Here is a 16475-nt window from a genome sequence, read left to right on the forward strand (position 1 = left end):
CCACAAATAAAAGAAACATGAATATGTCATATACTGTAAGTTTGAATCAAAATCACACAATAATTTCATGGAATTTTCACACTGAAAATTAAAAAAAGTGTATTTTTTAAATTAAATATCACACATCATATCATGGTTAAAACCATTAAAGCCATTTATAAAGTCAGGACACAATAGAACACAACAAGTATAGACAACAAGAAAAATGAACAGTACATACAGTTTAGTTTTATTTGAAAAACAGTGCGTGACGTACATGCACCTATTGTGGGTGTAACATTTTACATTCATTATAGATTAAAATGTATCTTTCAAGCCCAATATATAGTATCTATTTAATTACCAAAGGATTACTACCTACTGAACACGTTTGCCACATTAATAATATTCTTTTAGTGTCAAATTGCAAAAAATCTAATAAACATGTAATGTTTGCTGTATTAGGTTTCTAACTTCAAAATGGTAGGAGATATTGTAACCATGTGCTGTACAGACATTTAATTAAAGAAAAAAATAAGTGCCTTTTGTGCAGTAAAGTGGCACAATGTTTAGCACTTCTACGTGACAATTCAACAGTCCTGGTTCTCATTCTGGCCTCAAGTGCTTGTCTACATGGAATTTGCATGCTCTCCCAAGTGTTCTTAGAATGGAAGTACACCATGTTCTCTAGTTTCCTTCCAATTCCCAAGGACATAGTGATTGAGATTGATCGGATACTTAAATAGTCAATTTAAGTTCTTGTGACATACTGTATTGCCATCCCTTCTCCAGCTTGGCCCCTGTATTTCTGACATAGTCATGGCCTTGCCTTTCTCATAATGGATGGAAAAAGATGTTTTCAATACATTTTACCACAAAAAGGTTGAGGGAAGACATCCAATTTGGGTACAGTCATTCCATAAAAGTTTTATTATAATCCCCACTGCAATACAAAAGCCTGTTTAGAACTATAAATCTTGTTTAAAGACTGTAAAACAGAAACTCTCACCTCCATTTAAAAAACACTATAACTAATGGCATTTTATTTAACAAAAAAAGTCAAATTGATTTAATAACTTCAAATGTCTATCAGAATCTTTAAGAAAACATGCATGCTTTGAAGTATGTCTTGTTATGAGAAATAGCATTCAACAAAGCAGCAATTCTTTTCCCTCCATCTATCATTTATCAAAAAGCTGCTCACTTGTAGTGACGTCTGAAGCAACCCAGAGGCCATCCTTGAAGTAAGAACACCCGAGTATGTTAAGCAAGCAAAACAAATAACACTTTTTGACTCTTGCATTGAAAAATGAACCTTATTTTCAAATTCTACATACAGAAATACATTTCTTGTGGGGGGGGGGGCATAATACCCTACCAAAATAAATAAATATGAAGTGCCAGTTGGATAAGATTCTTTCTCATAGATAACGCAACATTGGACATGTTTGAAGACTTAGACAGATTTCTTTACTCTTTCTTCAATGAAATGCAAAAGGCTATCTTTCAAATTTCATTGCCATACAACTATAAACTGATATGTTACTAATATGAACTCAATATGATATGTTCTAAATGAAAACATGTAGACAAGTTCCTTTCTAGGGAAGATGAGACTTAATACCTTAATAGCTGGATAGGCAGGGTAACAATTATTGCTGAGGGGATAGTAGGGTGGAGACAATAGCTGATTATTTAAACTCTTAACCTAAAGAACAAGTGATATTATGAATAAAGCCACTGCATTGATACATTTAATAGTGTTAATTTCCAGGCCAGGTGGAGAGAGTTTGCAAGAAATTAATACCTCTCTCTGGGTGGAGTAACTTCGATTTTTAGAACAATGATTATATTGTATAGATGCATGTTGCAACATAAAAATAACAGAGAAAAAAAATCTCTCAAGTTTTTCTTCTCAGTTTCCTTCCTTCATGTCCCTGTCCTTGGGCATTTTCCACAGTGGTACAGTATGTGTAGTTTTCTGTGATCACTCTATAACCACTATCTCTGGATCATGTTTGGGTACTGTCAGGTTTCAGATTGGTGATCATTCTGTCAGTTTAATTGATTATTCAATTGCAGGGTAAAGTGGTTTACTGGTCTGAAAACTTATACTTATAACTTATACAACTTATGTTGCAACGTTATACAGATTTGGCATAGAATTAGTACACTATGGTATGCTCAGTAACTTGCTTTATGAATTATGCTTTGCTGTAGTAATAATATAATTTGTTCTTTTTGCAATTATGTAGCACATTTCATGTCAAAGCATATTAAAGTCCTTTACCAACAGGAAAGTACCCACTTCATCTACCACTGAAGTGCAGCATGCACATGGGTGACTTACAGCAGCCATGATTCACCAGAAGTGAAAGATTGTTTCACCAATTGAATTAAATGGGTAATTTAGTGATGTGATAATATACATATAATGTACAAACCCAGAGTGGAATTTAGCTAGGACAACAGGGTTAACACCTCTTATCCAAAGTATCCAGGGATCTTTAATGACCAACCAGTCAGGAACTGTGTTCGATACCTCATCCAAAGAGCTGTACCTCTTACAGTAGAGTGTCTCTGGTAAAAATACTGGGGCAACATCACATGCTGCAGCGACCTGGTTTTCCTTATACAGTAGGTCTCCCATTACAGTACTGACCAGGTCCAGCCTTGTTGAGCTTCTGAGATCTTACAAGATCTAGTTACAATGTGGTAATACTACTGCTAAACACTAACAAAATATGAAGAATGGATAATCTACCATCTCCAAATACAGAGCTTAGTGATAGAGGCTGAGGGATGCACATCAGTGGAGATATTTAAGAATGTGAGAAGGAATATGTGTTATGGCACAACACTTTGAGCATTGTAAGCCCATTTAATATCACAAAGTAAACAGCTTGTGAGGGAACAAGTGGGACACTCTTGTTTTCTGCTAACACTTGATAATTTCTTTCCCCAAGTTCTAACTAGTATTTACAGTATCTAAGCTCAGGTTTAGAATGCTCCCTCTGTCTACTGTTTGCTGTCATCAACCTGAATTATGCCTCACGAATACCTCTGACCTATTTTGAAGAGTATTCCCTACACATAAAGGAATGGTACAGGTCTTTATAATATCTGTGTAAGGATGTGTGTAAAGTCATAATCACAAATATAAGGTACCATATACTGCCTTGCTGTGTCTTGAACATTGAGTCTTTGTTGTTGAGTCATATGTAATCCCATCCCTATACCAGGATCATTTATTTCAATATGTATCAGTGAAAACTGTAAGACATCACTTCTTATAATGGAATTTTCATGAGGTCCTAACTACTTGGTCATTAACAATACCTCATCGTTCATAAAAGTATGAGTTTTAGCCTTTGTGTCCTGGGTACATTCTGCCCTTTGTGTTCTCCATCTGGCCTTCCCAAAGATCCCACTTATTTCAGTTGGTTTCACACCACCTGTTCTGCTGTGGACTGGTAATACTGGAGCAAAATGACTGTCACTAAGTTGTAATCATTCATTTCATTTGGTGGATTCAGTGGTCCTCCTGCTTATGAATTTGTGGGATCCTTTTGAGTGAAACGTGATAAAATGCAAATGATATATTAAAGTTTTACATACACATATTTAAAGGTACTATAACCACACACAAATGTCACAAAATAAAAAAAAAATCCATATTCTCATACAAAAGACTCTTCTGGAAGCTCTGTTTCTCATTAGCCAGTGTTCTCACACTTCTTGTATTCCCACACAATGCTTCCATGTATGCCAACAAACATATTGCACAGCTATAAAGGTGAAACAATTCAGGCAGGTTTCTCAGTACAGGCTGGATTGATTTTATACTAAATTCTCCTAGCTGTACGCAACTATAAAACTGAACCAAAAAAATGTTTCATGACTTATTGCGTGGCAACCCACTTGCATTCAATACCTATGCCAGTGTACATGGATATAAAATTCTGCTTGAAGCAGACCACCGTAGTCACTAAGAATGAAGAGAGAATAGTTTAAGCCATCAAAATAAATCTACATTTTTCTATTCCCCCAAACTTTGCAAAACCAGATTTGAAGAGCAATGTGTAGACTGCTGCTCTGCAGCTCACCCACCTTCAGTTACAAAAGAAAAAATTAACATCTCTTACCCAGCATCCTCCTGAAATCCTTCAAGCTCATCCCTCTGTTCTGCCAGCGTAGATTCCAAATCCAAATAGGTTCCATTGTGAGAGAGCTGCAGAGCGCAGTCATCAAGCTGTAATGACAGACACCACCTATCAGACTATTGCCACCACAACACAAAAAACCCCAATAAAAACAGTAAAAGAAAACTCCCAGGGCATCAGGAGATATCCTGGTTGACACAAAAGGTAAAGAAACCTGTCACATTAAAAAGATTTATTTTCCCACATTTCAACATTTATTGGGAATTTAGAATGTTATCTTTCATGAAACAAGGGTGTGCTCAATTCATACCATTTATTTATTTAAAAGACCTGCCTTTGTCTGTAGGAGCAGTTTTCTTTAGATGTAAAGTAGCAGGTGAGCTATTAAGATATGCAGGTTCTGGTATCCAAAGTGAATTACTTTCACAACATAATACAACTGTGATAAAATACTTGCACAAAACACAAGCTACTTCCTCAATTTTGTGTAGCATCCTGATGAACAGATTAATACATAATGCTGGTATTTATGCCAGGACTGTTGGCATGCTGTAAGACTATCAGACTTTCCCACAATTTTAGGACTTAATCATTTTAATACAGTGTTGCTCTCATCTTTAAAAGATTAATCGGTCAGACATTATAACATATGTTATGGTTTTGTTGATTTCCAACCTGATGTCCAGGAATGCTTAAGAGAGAAAACAAAGTTAATTTTAGAATTTGTTAAATTACATTTAAATATTGTTTTTTTACAACTACTTTTAGTGCTCTTAACTTTCATTTTCAAGGACATGACCTTTAATTTTGCATTAAGCTTTCGGTAAAGGACCTCCAAAACACCTTTTAAATTGAAAATTCACATGAATATATATCTGTTTTAACCATTTTCTTTGTGTTTGTGCACTGAAACTGGTGTTTCACATTCAAGCTGATTAAGTAGAAGTGTTGAAGCAAGGTTAATTCTGCATTCCTAAAAATGCCTGGAGAAAAAAGCTTCAACTGTTTGCTTGAATGTTTCAGATGCTTCAGGTATAGAAACAGTACCCTGAAAGAAAGCTGGGAACTTGTTCTTTTAAGATTTGTATAAAAAAGGCAAGATGCGTTCTTATGTCTCAGTTTTTGTAGCACCTAATTGGTGCACCCATTATCAACTGGTGAGGAGTGGAATGTAACACTAACCTGTATTTCAACAGCAAAGAATAGTATGTTTGTTAACAGTCAATTAAGGTTAAATAACAGGTTTTAAAATTTCAGGTGGCTAACACAACCCATGTTTTAGATCAATCATTCAGTGTGCATTTTAATCCCCTCCCTTCCTTTTACTACTACACTAAGTTGTCTGGACCCCAGAGGATTTCAGCTGTTCTTTATTACACCTAAGATGGCCTGTGCTTACATCAGTCCTCACGGTTTCTGCATTTAGAGGAGTAAGGCCAAAACTGCTTTTTATTAAGCATTATAATCAGCATTTTCCCTGCTTTATGTGTCTTAATTAAACACCTGCTGAATTCTTTAAGAAGGGAGAAAATCTCAATTCAAAGCATTTACAAATCTTAACAAATTGATGAGAACTTGAATGGGTCTCTGTGGGGCACCGGAGGCTGTTAAAAGGAGTGAAATCAGACAATGGTATTAAAAAGTAACGCATATAGAAAAGGGCAGGGGTGTTTAGTTCAAGCTAAGTAGCAATATATCATTGTATAAAATGTTTAATCACACTAGTCATCAGGGGACAGAAAGAAGGTTAGCTGAGACTAAGCGCAATCTGCTTAATAAACTGTTTCCCTCCCCCACCTTCATTGATTTAGATTTAAGCAGAAAACAAACACTAGACCATCTAATAAAAAAGTAGTTTAATTATAAGTATATAACATAATGGTTCTTGGGTTTCTTGAGGTATCTAGGGAAACAAAAAGTTTTATTAGATACGTTCATACAAATAAATAACATCGGTGCTATTTGAAACAAAGCACAAATGCAGTTCAGGGCCTCTTAGGCAGTCAATGGAAAATCATTCCACTCCCTTTCCCCTAAAAGATTAATGTCATGTTGCTTAGCAACTGTAAACTTGTGGCTTTTGTATGGTATTAAGGCCTAGAATGTCCTTCCTTAAAAAGCAAAGCAGAAAAAAGGACATTTAAAAAAAGAAAATAAGAACCAAGGATAAATAATCAAAGTTAATATATTTAATAAGAATTCCTTTCCTTATTTAAATGTACGACATCACAATATGTTTTGGTTTGAATACAGCATTAAACCTCTGCAGTAATTTGGGACATTTAACACTGAGATTCTCAAAGCTTTTTCTCCAAACCAAAAGTTGATCCCAATTTTTTCTGAGCATAACTATAAAATTTGGGTAAAAGTCCACAGAAGAATTCACCAGCATTTTTATGTTTCTCCTGTATGATTTATTAAAAACTACCTTAATTTTGGTCAAGAAATCTCTCTTTGGGCTCACTGATTTTTTTTGTTAAATATTTTTGTGAGGCATCGTCATTATAATGAACAGCCTTGTCATAGAATGAATACTGACTAATACGACCATATGCTTTAAACAAGGCAGAATCCCAATAAAAACTGCTGAAAACAGATTCATGATATCTATATAAGCAAGGTACTGAGAGAGTGGACAATCTTATTTTCATATGCTCTGTAGTTTTAGAGAGTTATTCAAAGCATTTACTGTCCTGAAACAGCTCAAGGACAAGTGCTGGGATTCAGCAAGAAGCTTCTGACTTGGGATGCCCCTCTGTCTCAGTAGGGATTAAACCTTTATGTCAGACTCGGCAGCAGACACTACTTGTCTCCAGGGGCTGACTTACTCCTGCAAAGTTCTGAAGAGCTGGAGGAGTGAGAAAACTTGTAGGCCAGTCAACATAATTTCCCCGGCACAGGGGAAGCTATATCCAACTTTTTGATATACTTCAAAAGCTTCACATGGAAAAACTAAGAACTGTATAAAGAATCATGAGTAAATAAAACCCCCAAAATGACATTTGTCTTGATTTTATCTACTTAGAAGTTTATAAAAATATTTGTTACATAAATTTATTCTGGACTTTTAATCAGAGTATGAAAACATAATTCATCAGATTATTAAAATATTGTAACCTGACAGCACAGAAAATAAAAACCAAGCTCCTGAAAGAAAGGGATGATTAGTATACCAGTTTTCTTCGTCTGCACATACAGTGGATTTGAAATGACATTCCAAAGGCCAGACATTAAATCAAATTCCTGTTAAAATGATAAAACAGATATTAATAATGTCTGTTGTTTATGCATGTATTTTATGTTGCTGGACCTGTGGCAAAGTTTAATGCTATTCATTTTCCATTAAATTGTTTAATTAAAAAAAGAGTTTGTTAACTGTTAAACACATTAAAGTTTCTTCACTTTGATCTTGGATAACGATCCAATTTATTTTCCACAGTGTTCTGTGGTATAATGTTTGAGCAGTGAAACAACACATCTGGTCAGTTAGAATAACACTCACTGGATTGTCATGTAATTTCCTTTAAAGAAGAAAACTAAATGATACAATGTCTGCTCCTAAAATAACAATATAATTTGTAAACCATACATCTCTTTTACAGCCTTGTCTACCATGCAAAGGAATGAGATTGCCTATTCATTTGCAAGTTAATTGAATATCTTTACAGAATATTTGTGGAAAAGTGTTGTCTGACATTACTATCTCTCTTTAAACCAAAACAATCATTGTAACTACAAACATGTTTAACATGGAATAATAGTGTATTTCACTATTATTTCATTATGAAAATGATGTAATTAACAGTAGTAGCAATAATATTCTGTGTAATGATGCATTGATAAAATTCATTTTACCACATTTGGTAAAGGACATTCATACAAACATCACCAGTCCGCTTGTTTTAAGTCATTCATTTTTCAATTATTTAATTTTGTACCATGAAAAGAGATTTTCTCATTTTCAAAAGTGTGGTATATGAGACATTTGAAAAACAAGAGGAGGCTTGCTTAAATATTTTTAGCTAAACTACACCAAAGTCTTATCATTCCTGTTCCTGAGGAATCCCATAACTTCATCATTAACAACTTGGCATTGCAGTTTGTTCTATACACCCATGACACTTTAAAGAGTCCTATTTTGTCTTAAATGTACAGTATGTCCAAAATCCACTTGTAAAACATAGCTGGCTATAAACTTTCATCCAAAAACTTTCTGAAGAAATGTGCTCAGTCTTTAAATAGATACTTAGTATTTTTTAAAAATAACAATGAGTTCTTGCCACTGGGAAAAATCAACTTTACTTGTGGGAAACAAGGCAATTTTCAATGTTTCTCAACATTTCTTTTTTAACTGGTTACCAAACAGGTAGTTTTGTAACCAGCGGATTCAGACTACAGCTGAACTAAAGCTGGGGTGAAACAGAATGTCGTCTGTCCACTCTGAAGTACAAGAGTATGTACATCTGGTGAAACTTATTCCTGCTCTGAAGTGGCTTAAATCACAATTTTGCATATAAAAGACACCTCAGGCTTCGCTATGATCTGGGCAGTTTAACATAATTCTACAATGAGGGCTGCTGTCCACAGAAAGGATCATTTTGATTTACTTGGTGTAGGAATAAAAAACATATGCACATACAAAAGGCCTATTTCAATTTCTGTATCAGGAGTCCCATCAGTTAAGGACTCCTCTATCACTAAGCAGCTAAGCAGTCAGTCATCTGCTGGACTTTAATTGTGTGATTATTGGATTAAGGCTGACTTTGGTTATTATGATTATACTCCTCTTCCCCTATAGCACAGGGCAGGTCAGATCTTTATCATATAAAAATCTTGGAAAAGCCTTTATATTTGCAAGATTTTAAGAAGTATTCTCAGATTTTATGTTTGTAACAGATGTAATTCTATGCAATTGCAAGCCAAATACTGTAAGTTGAAGTTGAAAATACTGAAGGTGCACATTTTTGCAAATTATTCAGCAAATTAGATTGCAAACTTATGATTTTATACTTGAAAAGCCAAGACATTTAATTATTTCCTCAGCTAAATGAATCCTTTATGTAAAAAGCATATACATAACAGTACATTTGCATTACAGTTCTGGCATCTCAAACTCTTCAGATGATTACTTGAAAGTTTGATGAAACTCATACCATATGTGTAATTTGCATATACACAACATATTTTAATGCATATATAAAAATAAAAAAACTGTAGTGAATACTACAAAGAATGTGTAATGTTACATCTAGAGGATGCAAGTGAGGAACAGAAATAGAATTATATAATGCAAAATAAGAGTCCTTCAGCATGGAAAAGGCTTCAAAGTTTCCCCAGGATTACATTGTATTTCAAAGGTTGCAGGATGCATGCTTTTTAAGGAATCTAATAACAAAGGGTTATCATAGACTTCATCTACATTAGATGATGTTTTAATGCTTTGAATCCAAAAATTGGCTAGCCCCAGAATACTTGGCAAACCAACAGTGGAAAAGGGGCTCACTTAGCAGCTGGGACTCATTGCTTAAGTTGACCCAGATATTTAATTGCCGAGGATATAAGCAGGTAGCTTAAAATGCAATTACTAAAAGAGTAATGCAAGCTATCACTCAGAAATCTTAGGTTTCTGCCAGCCGGGACCTTTAGGTCAGTGCCAATGGATTTGTACCACATTCCTTTTCTTTTATGCCCCTTTTATTATCCTGCACAGTTAACAGGCTAAACATTAAAAGCTGCCAACAGGGGTACACCAGGTGCTTTGTATTAATGAAAGTTATGCAGTGCAATACAGTTCCAATTTAGCCTTCCTGGACAAGAAACAGACTCTTTTGAATTTCTAGGCTTGCATCAATTTAGCATGGCCTACTGAGTGAGATGGAAGAGCCAGCATACTCATCACTACCTCAGAACTTCATACTAAGCATCAAGACACAAGATAAAGTTTTTGCTTGACGTTCGTACAATAACACCTTACCATTGAATTTTTTCTTGTGAATCTGGTCTCACACGATATGTCACACAGGTCTCCAGGAATTCACACAATAAGGGTTTATCACAGCATTTCATCTGAGAATTTTCCTTAAAAGTGTCATAAAAGTGACATTAAATTGTTTTGGACAGTACGTTTGTTAGGCATTATGAAAAAGTAGCCTGACCGACTCTAACAAAAAGACTTCTAAACCAGAACCGTACAGGATACTTCATTTCATGAGTCTTTAACTTTTTTTTTCTTTTGAAAGGAGTAAACAAATGGCTTTCAGCTATCACAGTTCAACTGTTCACTCCACTGGCACTAGAGTCACATAGGACTATCCTTTACAGTCTGTAAAGGTTTGCAGAAAATTTCCTCAGACTCACAGCCTTTCATTGTCTTTCTCAGATGTCTTTTTGCCAAAGATGAATGGCTCGGACCAGCACATCTGTGGCCACAAGCTAATTGGATGTCTGTCCAGAACTGCAAACAGGGGCAAAATTGTTTCCTATACCTAACAATAAAAAGTAAGTGAGGGAGTAGGTATTATTGCTGATGGTGGGTGATGATGGTTTACAATGTAGAATCTGGCATCTTGCAGCAGATGTTGCTGCTCCAGAAAAGCTTCTAAAAGCTTGGGCACACAGAAGGAAAAGAATGGGCCTTATTATATTATAACATTTTACGTTTCATTTATAATGCTATAATAACTGTAATTAAAGCCAATACAGCCTATATTAAATTGGGACTGTTGTTACATACTGTACAAAGTGATTTCGTCATCCCTCCACTTTTGTAAACATTTTGACATTTAATAACTACAGTAAGATGGTTTCCTTGTACCTCTCATGTATGGATCCTCCCACAAATTCCAAATTATCTATTTATCCACGTCAGGAGTGCAGAGAATCGGTAAGATGATTAGATGGTGTTTTTCACACTATACATTTTAGACTGTAAAAGCAGTGGCTCTAAGACGTCTTTATTTGTGTATTGTGTGAAAGGGGACGGTGGCACAGAAGGTGATGGTGTTGCACTGGTGGAGTAATGCTTTGTTACTAGCTTCTGAAAAATGGACCTAGGCTATCTGTTGTCTCTAGGAAGGCATGTTCCTCCTCAATTGTCAATGCAGCAGCACAAGTATAGCCATCATGGAATGAGCTGGTAATTAGGAAGCAAACCAAAAGCTTAGTTCTTCTCTAGTGGGCAAAGCAGAGCCGGCCAGGCCAGGGGCAGAAAGCTCCGTGGTGAACCACGCCACTCTGGCGCCACAGACCTCTGGGGTCAACAGTTGAGGACACGCTTCTTTTGGCAAACTCCGCACACATCCACATCTTCGGTTGCCTTCCCTTAACAAGATAATGCGTACCTTTTCCAGCCATAATGCTTCAGCAGCAAAAAATAGATTCTTAAAACAATCCCTACAATCACAGTCATGAGTGCTGGGAGCCACACAGTTGAGTCATTTCTAATTTAGTACTTTTCTTTAGGACGCTGTGCAGGGGTTTGAAATTCAATTCAAATGCACTCCATGAAAAGCTATTCGAAAGATGGGTGCCACGTTCAGTCCAGTTTATTTAATAACGACTGATTTTGGGAACATAAACTTAATTTATTTTGGCCTATACTTCATACATGATATCGTTTGTGGCTCCTCTCCTAACATACTGTACAATTACCCAGGTCATTAAAATATATTTTGGTTTCTGTAAAGAAAGTGACCACAGCTCTGTGTTGGGTATCTTCGAGTAAGTAAAATGTTTTCGCTTGCTCTTGAATAGGAGCTTTTAGTAAAAACAAAAGCAAATAACATGCTAAAGTCCTGAATATCCCAGAAACAGCAATAAAGCAGAGCATGAGAACTGAGCACTGATTTGCACTAAAATCATACTGCATAGAAGACCTACATTCTTGAGTATTTAAAATAAATTCCAATTAGACCTTGATTTTCCTACAAGCTTTACTGTAAATAAAAGAAGTTTGTCTGTGATGTAAGAAATAAATTACTGTAGTAATTTATACTACCCACAATTTTTACCCAAAATAATTCATACTACTACAAAAATAGTCCCTCCAGAACTGTATTACTTTCAAAACTGCCAAAACTGGGGAAACAAAGAGTTCTAACCAGTGCAATCACAGACTGAAATGCGCTCAAATGTAAAAACAGAAGTTGACATCAAAACTAAAAGTCAGCGGAAACTGCATTAAAAAGTTGATCTTGGCACAATTAATCTGTGGTGTAATCACAGAGACTGAGATATGGATGGGTAGCAGGCAATAATCTGTACAATGTAAACACAGGTGTGATATGGGATAGCAGGAAAAGATAAATATATTTAACTTACCTTAAGCTATTTATAATTTGAACTGAGCATATTTTTACAAGTCTCCATTTATTGAATAATTTACCTACTGTATGCATATCGAAAATCCTAGAATGGTGATGCACTGATTTTGAAGACCTACCAAAGCATAAATGGGCAAATATTGTAAACAATTACTATATTTCTTATTATGCTGGCAAAAAACAGTAGTATTTGAGACTCCTAGCACCACCTTTATCTTTATTTTAACCAAAAACATAAAATGAATGGCTACATTTAGGTTTCATAGACTTAATGCATAAAATAAAATGTGAAATTTATGTGCAAGTGACACCTGTTGATCTTGCACATAAGGAGACCACATGGGTTCCAGTGCAGATCCAACTTGTCCTGCATTCACCAATCATAGTCTTCAAAACAATTGCTTAAATCAATCATTTAAGCCCACAGAAATGCAATATCATTTGTTTCATTGGCAAGCCTATTTCAACATATCGCAGCATATGTGTAAAACAACACACAAGTGTACTGAGAAGTGCTCTTACTTCATAAGATTAAATGGAAATTCAGGCCAAAACAAGTCTATGGTTTGGCAAAAGCATCTTAAAGAACACATTCTTTTCTATATTTAGAAAATATACTGTACACAGCATATTTACTTAAATTTTCTATGTGGCTTCTACCTGAGCCTAGGCCACATTAAAAAATATGGGAGTTCACTATCTTTTTACAGTAGAGTGAGACTTTAATAACAGGCTCATCTGCGTCATAAGCATACCAAAATCCAAAATGATGTTCATGTATCATATAGACCTGAAAGAGTGATGTGGTTCAGGGGTGACAGGGAAATTTGACTGGAGGCTGTGCTGATCTGTGCTTCTGTGCCCAGTTAAACCACTTTTCTTTGAGACACCAAGGCACTTAACAAGCTGATATACTATATCCAACACTGCAAAAATGGCAGTTTGAGTTTTGACTGCTGACACACACATGTTCAGAGAAAAAAAAGGCAGATACACTGTCCCTGGAAAAATAAAATAATTGGCAAGCAATTTAACCATAAAGTATGATGCTAACCAGAAACTGGCATTGATTGTATCATTCTGCAGAGGTACTGCCATGAAGTGTAGAGTGACTGCTTACCAGAGTGGTTTCTTTAGGTCTTCAAGTGACAGCTATCTGGAAACACCAGCAGACTGAAAGCAACATTCCCCTGCACTCAGACCATGTTTGAGCAAAGGCTATTTATACCACGTTGATCTGTAAATCAGTATTGCTGCTACATCACTAACAGCTCAGACATGAAAGAAGAGGCAGCAATATATTGCTGTGTAGTTTTTATCACTGTGTCAAGGAAAACTTTTGGAAAGAATTTAATGATTGAGAAACTAGACGAGCACCTGTAAACTAAATTTATGATAGATTCTGATTGTGATATATGCCAAGGTGATATCACAAAACTTGTACATGCACACAAAAAGTAAAAGTAAGACAGACTTTAATTGATCTGCAATATAAGTACAGTATAAAATACTGAGATGCTACAATTGTTTTCTTAATATCAGAAAATACAATAACATTCATAATTTATGTAAATGCTGTGATGTGACAGTTATTTCTTTTGAGAGTTTATTGTATACTTAAAAGGTATCTACTTCAAAAGTTATAAAGCTTATGCATAACAATATATCACACAATTTACTGCAACATTTAATGCAATGCATTCTACAGGATTGAACAATCCCTCAAAGCAAGTTAGAGTACATCCAATCTATCTATGCAATCATGAGAGTTTTGCCTGTATTTTTATATCAGTTGGTAAAATCTACAAGCAAACACAAACCTTTATTAAGTAGATGATAACAAATTCTTAAATCTGTCATGACAGAGCAGTATAGGTAATAACAATGTAAGTAAGTTTTATATGGCCCACTGTTTAAACTTAATATCTTATCCAACATGTTTTATCAAAAAATTTTACTACAGAGCACCCAAACAGTATCTATGGTATCAGCATTTTATATAGTAAATGACATTGTCAGTTTTCATTTGGTAGTGGTTGTTTGGAATAACTACTTAATTACAGTTGGTCGGAAAGACACATCTTGTGTACATAGTAAATGCAACTAGTGTTCTTTTCTTTAACCAATAGGACATTACCATTCCTATTGTCAGGGCAAGCTGCCTCTAAATGAATCCCAGATACTTGTGGTGTTCCACAGCATCCTGTAGGTTTCGTGACTTATGTACAAAGAAATACTAAAACAGCATCAAAATACACTGAATTGACAAAATTGAAGAGTCTGGCATTAACTTCTGACTACAACCTGCGTGACTTTAAACCACCTAAAGAATGTTTAATACAGACAACTAGGAGGATTTCACAAATTGTTCTTTGCAATATTTTGTTGCAAAACCAAAAAAGAGCTATGAAACTGCCCATAGTCATTACAAAGCACAGCTATTCCGGCACAATAACTGTTAATTTAATGTATGTCAAACACTGAGGTTCTCTCAAACTAACATGCATTAATCTCTTTTCCAGACTATTTTCTTTTTCAAACATGCATAGGAAGGAAGAGAGTATACATTGTTTACTCTTTGTTACTTTAAAGTTTTCTTGAAACTTTGCAATGACATAAAAATTCATTTACTTCAAGCAATTTCGGGCCTGATTAGGACAAACAAATAAAGCTTGAATGTTTGAGGATCCGTGGATAATTAGTTTCCCTTCCCACTAATCAATTTCTTCCATTTCTTCCAAAAACTGCTGATTGATCAATTCAAATTCTTGGAGCTGTTCCTTAAATTGTGAGTTTTAATCATCGTTGTCAGCATCTTTTAACCACCCCTCCCGTCCTCTACAAAGTACAATTCAAAATCATTCAATAATTGTTTCATGCCGCTCTGTGGTTTGGAGATCTAAACGATTCAAAGAAAAAAAATCCATATATTTGACAATTGACCAAAACTCCCTTAGCCTAATAGGCTGAATTTCAAAAGGAAGTTCAGACATAAGCTCAGTGCTGTATTGTCTTTCACCAACTACAACTCCTAAGACAACTTCAGAATCCAAAACATTGCAAAGACTTTCCTGGATATCACAATAAAAATTAGTGGGAGAGAGTTTAATCCGGTTAAGGAAATGTAATAGGTAAAAGGTAAAAAGGTCAGACAAAGGACGATGAAATAAAGTCAGTGTTAACGTCTAGCCACTCAAAACATTTCCTCTTCCAACATTTTTAGAAAGGCCTCCTAAGACAGATGAAAATAAACACATAGTTAATAAATCATCGCCACACATTTGCCATGATATGTTCATAGCATGGTCAAAGGGGGGGGGGAGAAGGGAGGGACCGGGTATGCTTATGTATAACTATTCTTTGGTTTCAAGGACAGTTTTAGAATACATATATAGTGTGCTTGAACATTCTGGCATAACACCTGCAAGATTCTAAACCCATTACATTTTCTCACCATATGCTTCACTGAAGCAATTAATGCAATTTACCAATTCGTGGGAAAACTGCTTTTTCTTTTAGCTCATAATAAAGTCAGATACTGTTTGCCAGAAACTGAAAAACAAGCTGCAAAATGATTTAAATATCTGTTTGCTCAATTTATTAGTTCTCTGTAGCCTCTCTAAGCTGAGAGTTACTCACTGTTTGCATTTTGAGAGAGTAGCTGGGCCTAGTTGTTTCAAAACATTGAAACAAAACATCTCAGAGCATCTCATGGAGTGAATACATTTCCTAAGGTATAGGTAGTGTACTGTAGGGGAGTGTTAATCCTGCTTCTGGATACCAGCCAGTTCAGGCCACATTAGATTCTCTGGCAGGCAAAAGCAGAGATGTGAACATTCATTATTCTCTCATGCAGTGACAGGTTCTTATTCTTGTCTTTGTATCTACAGTATCTCACAGCATTTGGGAAGTGCACCTGACTGTCAAATATTTTGACTTTAACATTGATCGCTTGGTAATGTGGTCCCAGTTAACACTAAATGTCATGCTTCCTCCTTTCAAGAAATAAAAT

The 16475-nt window shown here is 35.4% G+C and overlaps 1 protein-coding gene across 5 annotated transcripts in view; it reads right to left on the reverse strand.

Moving 5' to 3' along the window:
* Nucleotides 1-16475, reverse strand: part of fhod3a (formin homology 2 domain containing 3a) — a 244989-nt gene that overhangs the window by 226092 nt on the left and 2422 nt on the right. For all 5 annotated transcript variants that reach the window (XM_088601865.1, XM_088601864.1, XM_088601869.1 and 2 more), the window contains exon 2: nt 4125-4231. In XM_088601865.1, the coding sequence (XP_088457991.1) occupies nt 4125-4231 (107 nt within the window). The remainder of the gene's footprint in view (nt 1-4124; nt 4232-16475) is intronic.

Source organism: Lepisosteus platostomus, chromosome 12 (assembly GCF_059453375.1).
Source record: "Lepisosteus platostomus isolate fLepPlt1 chromosome 12, fLepPlt1.hap1, whole genome shotgun sequence".
NCBI classification, from domain to species: domain Eukaryota; kingdom Metazoa; phylum Chordata; class Actinopteri; order Semionotiformes; family Lepisosteidae; genus Lepisosteus; species Lepisosteus platostomus.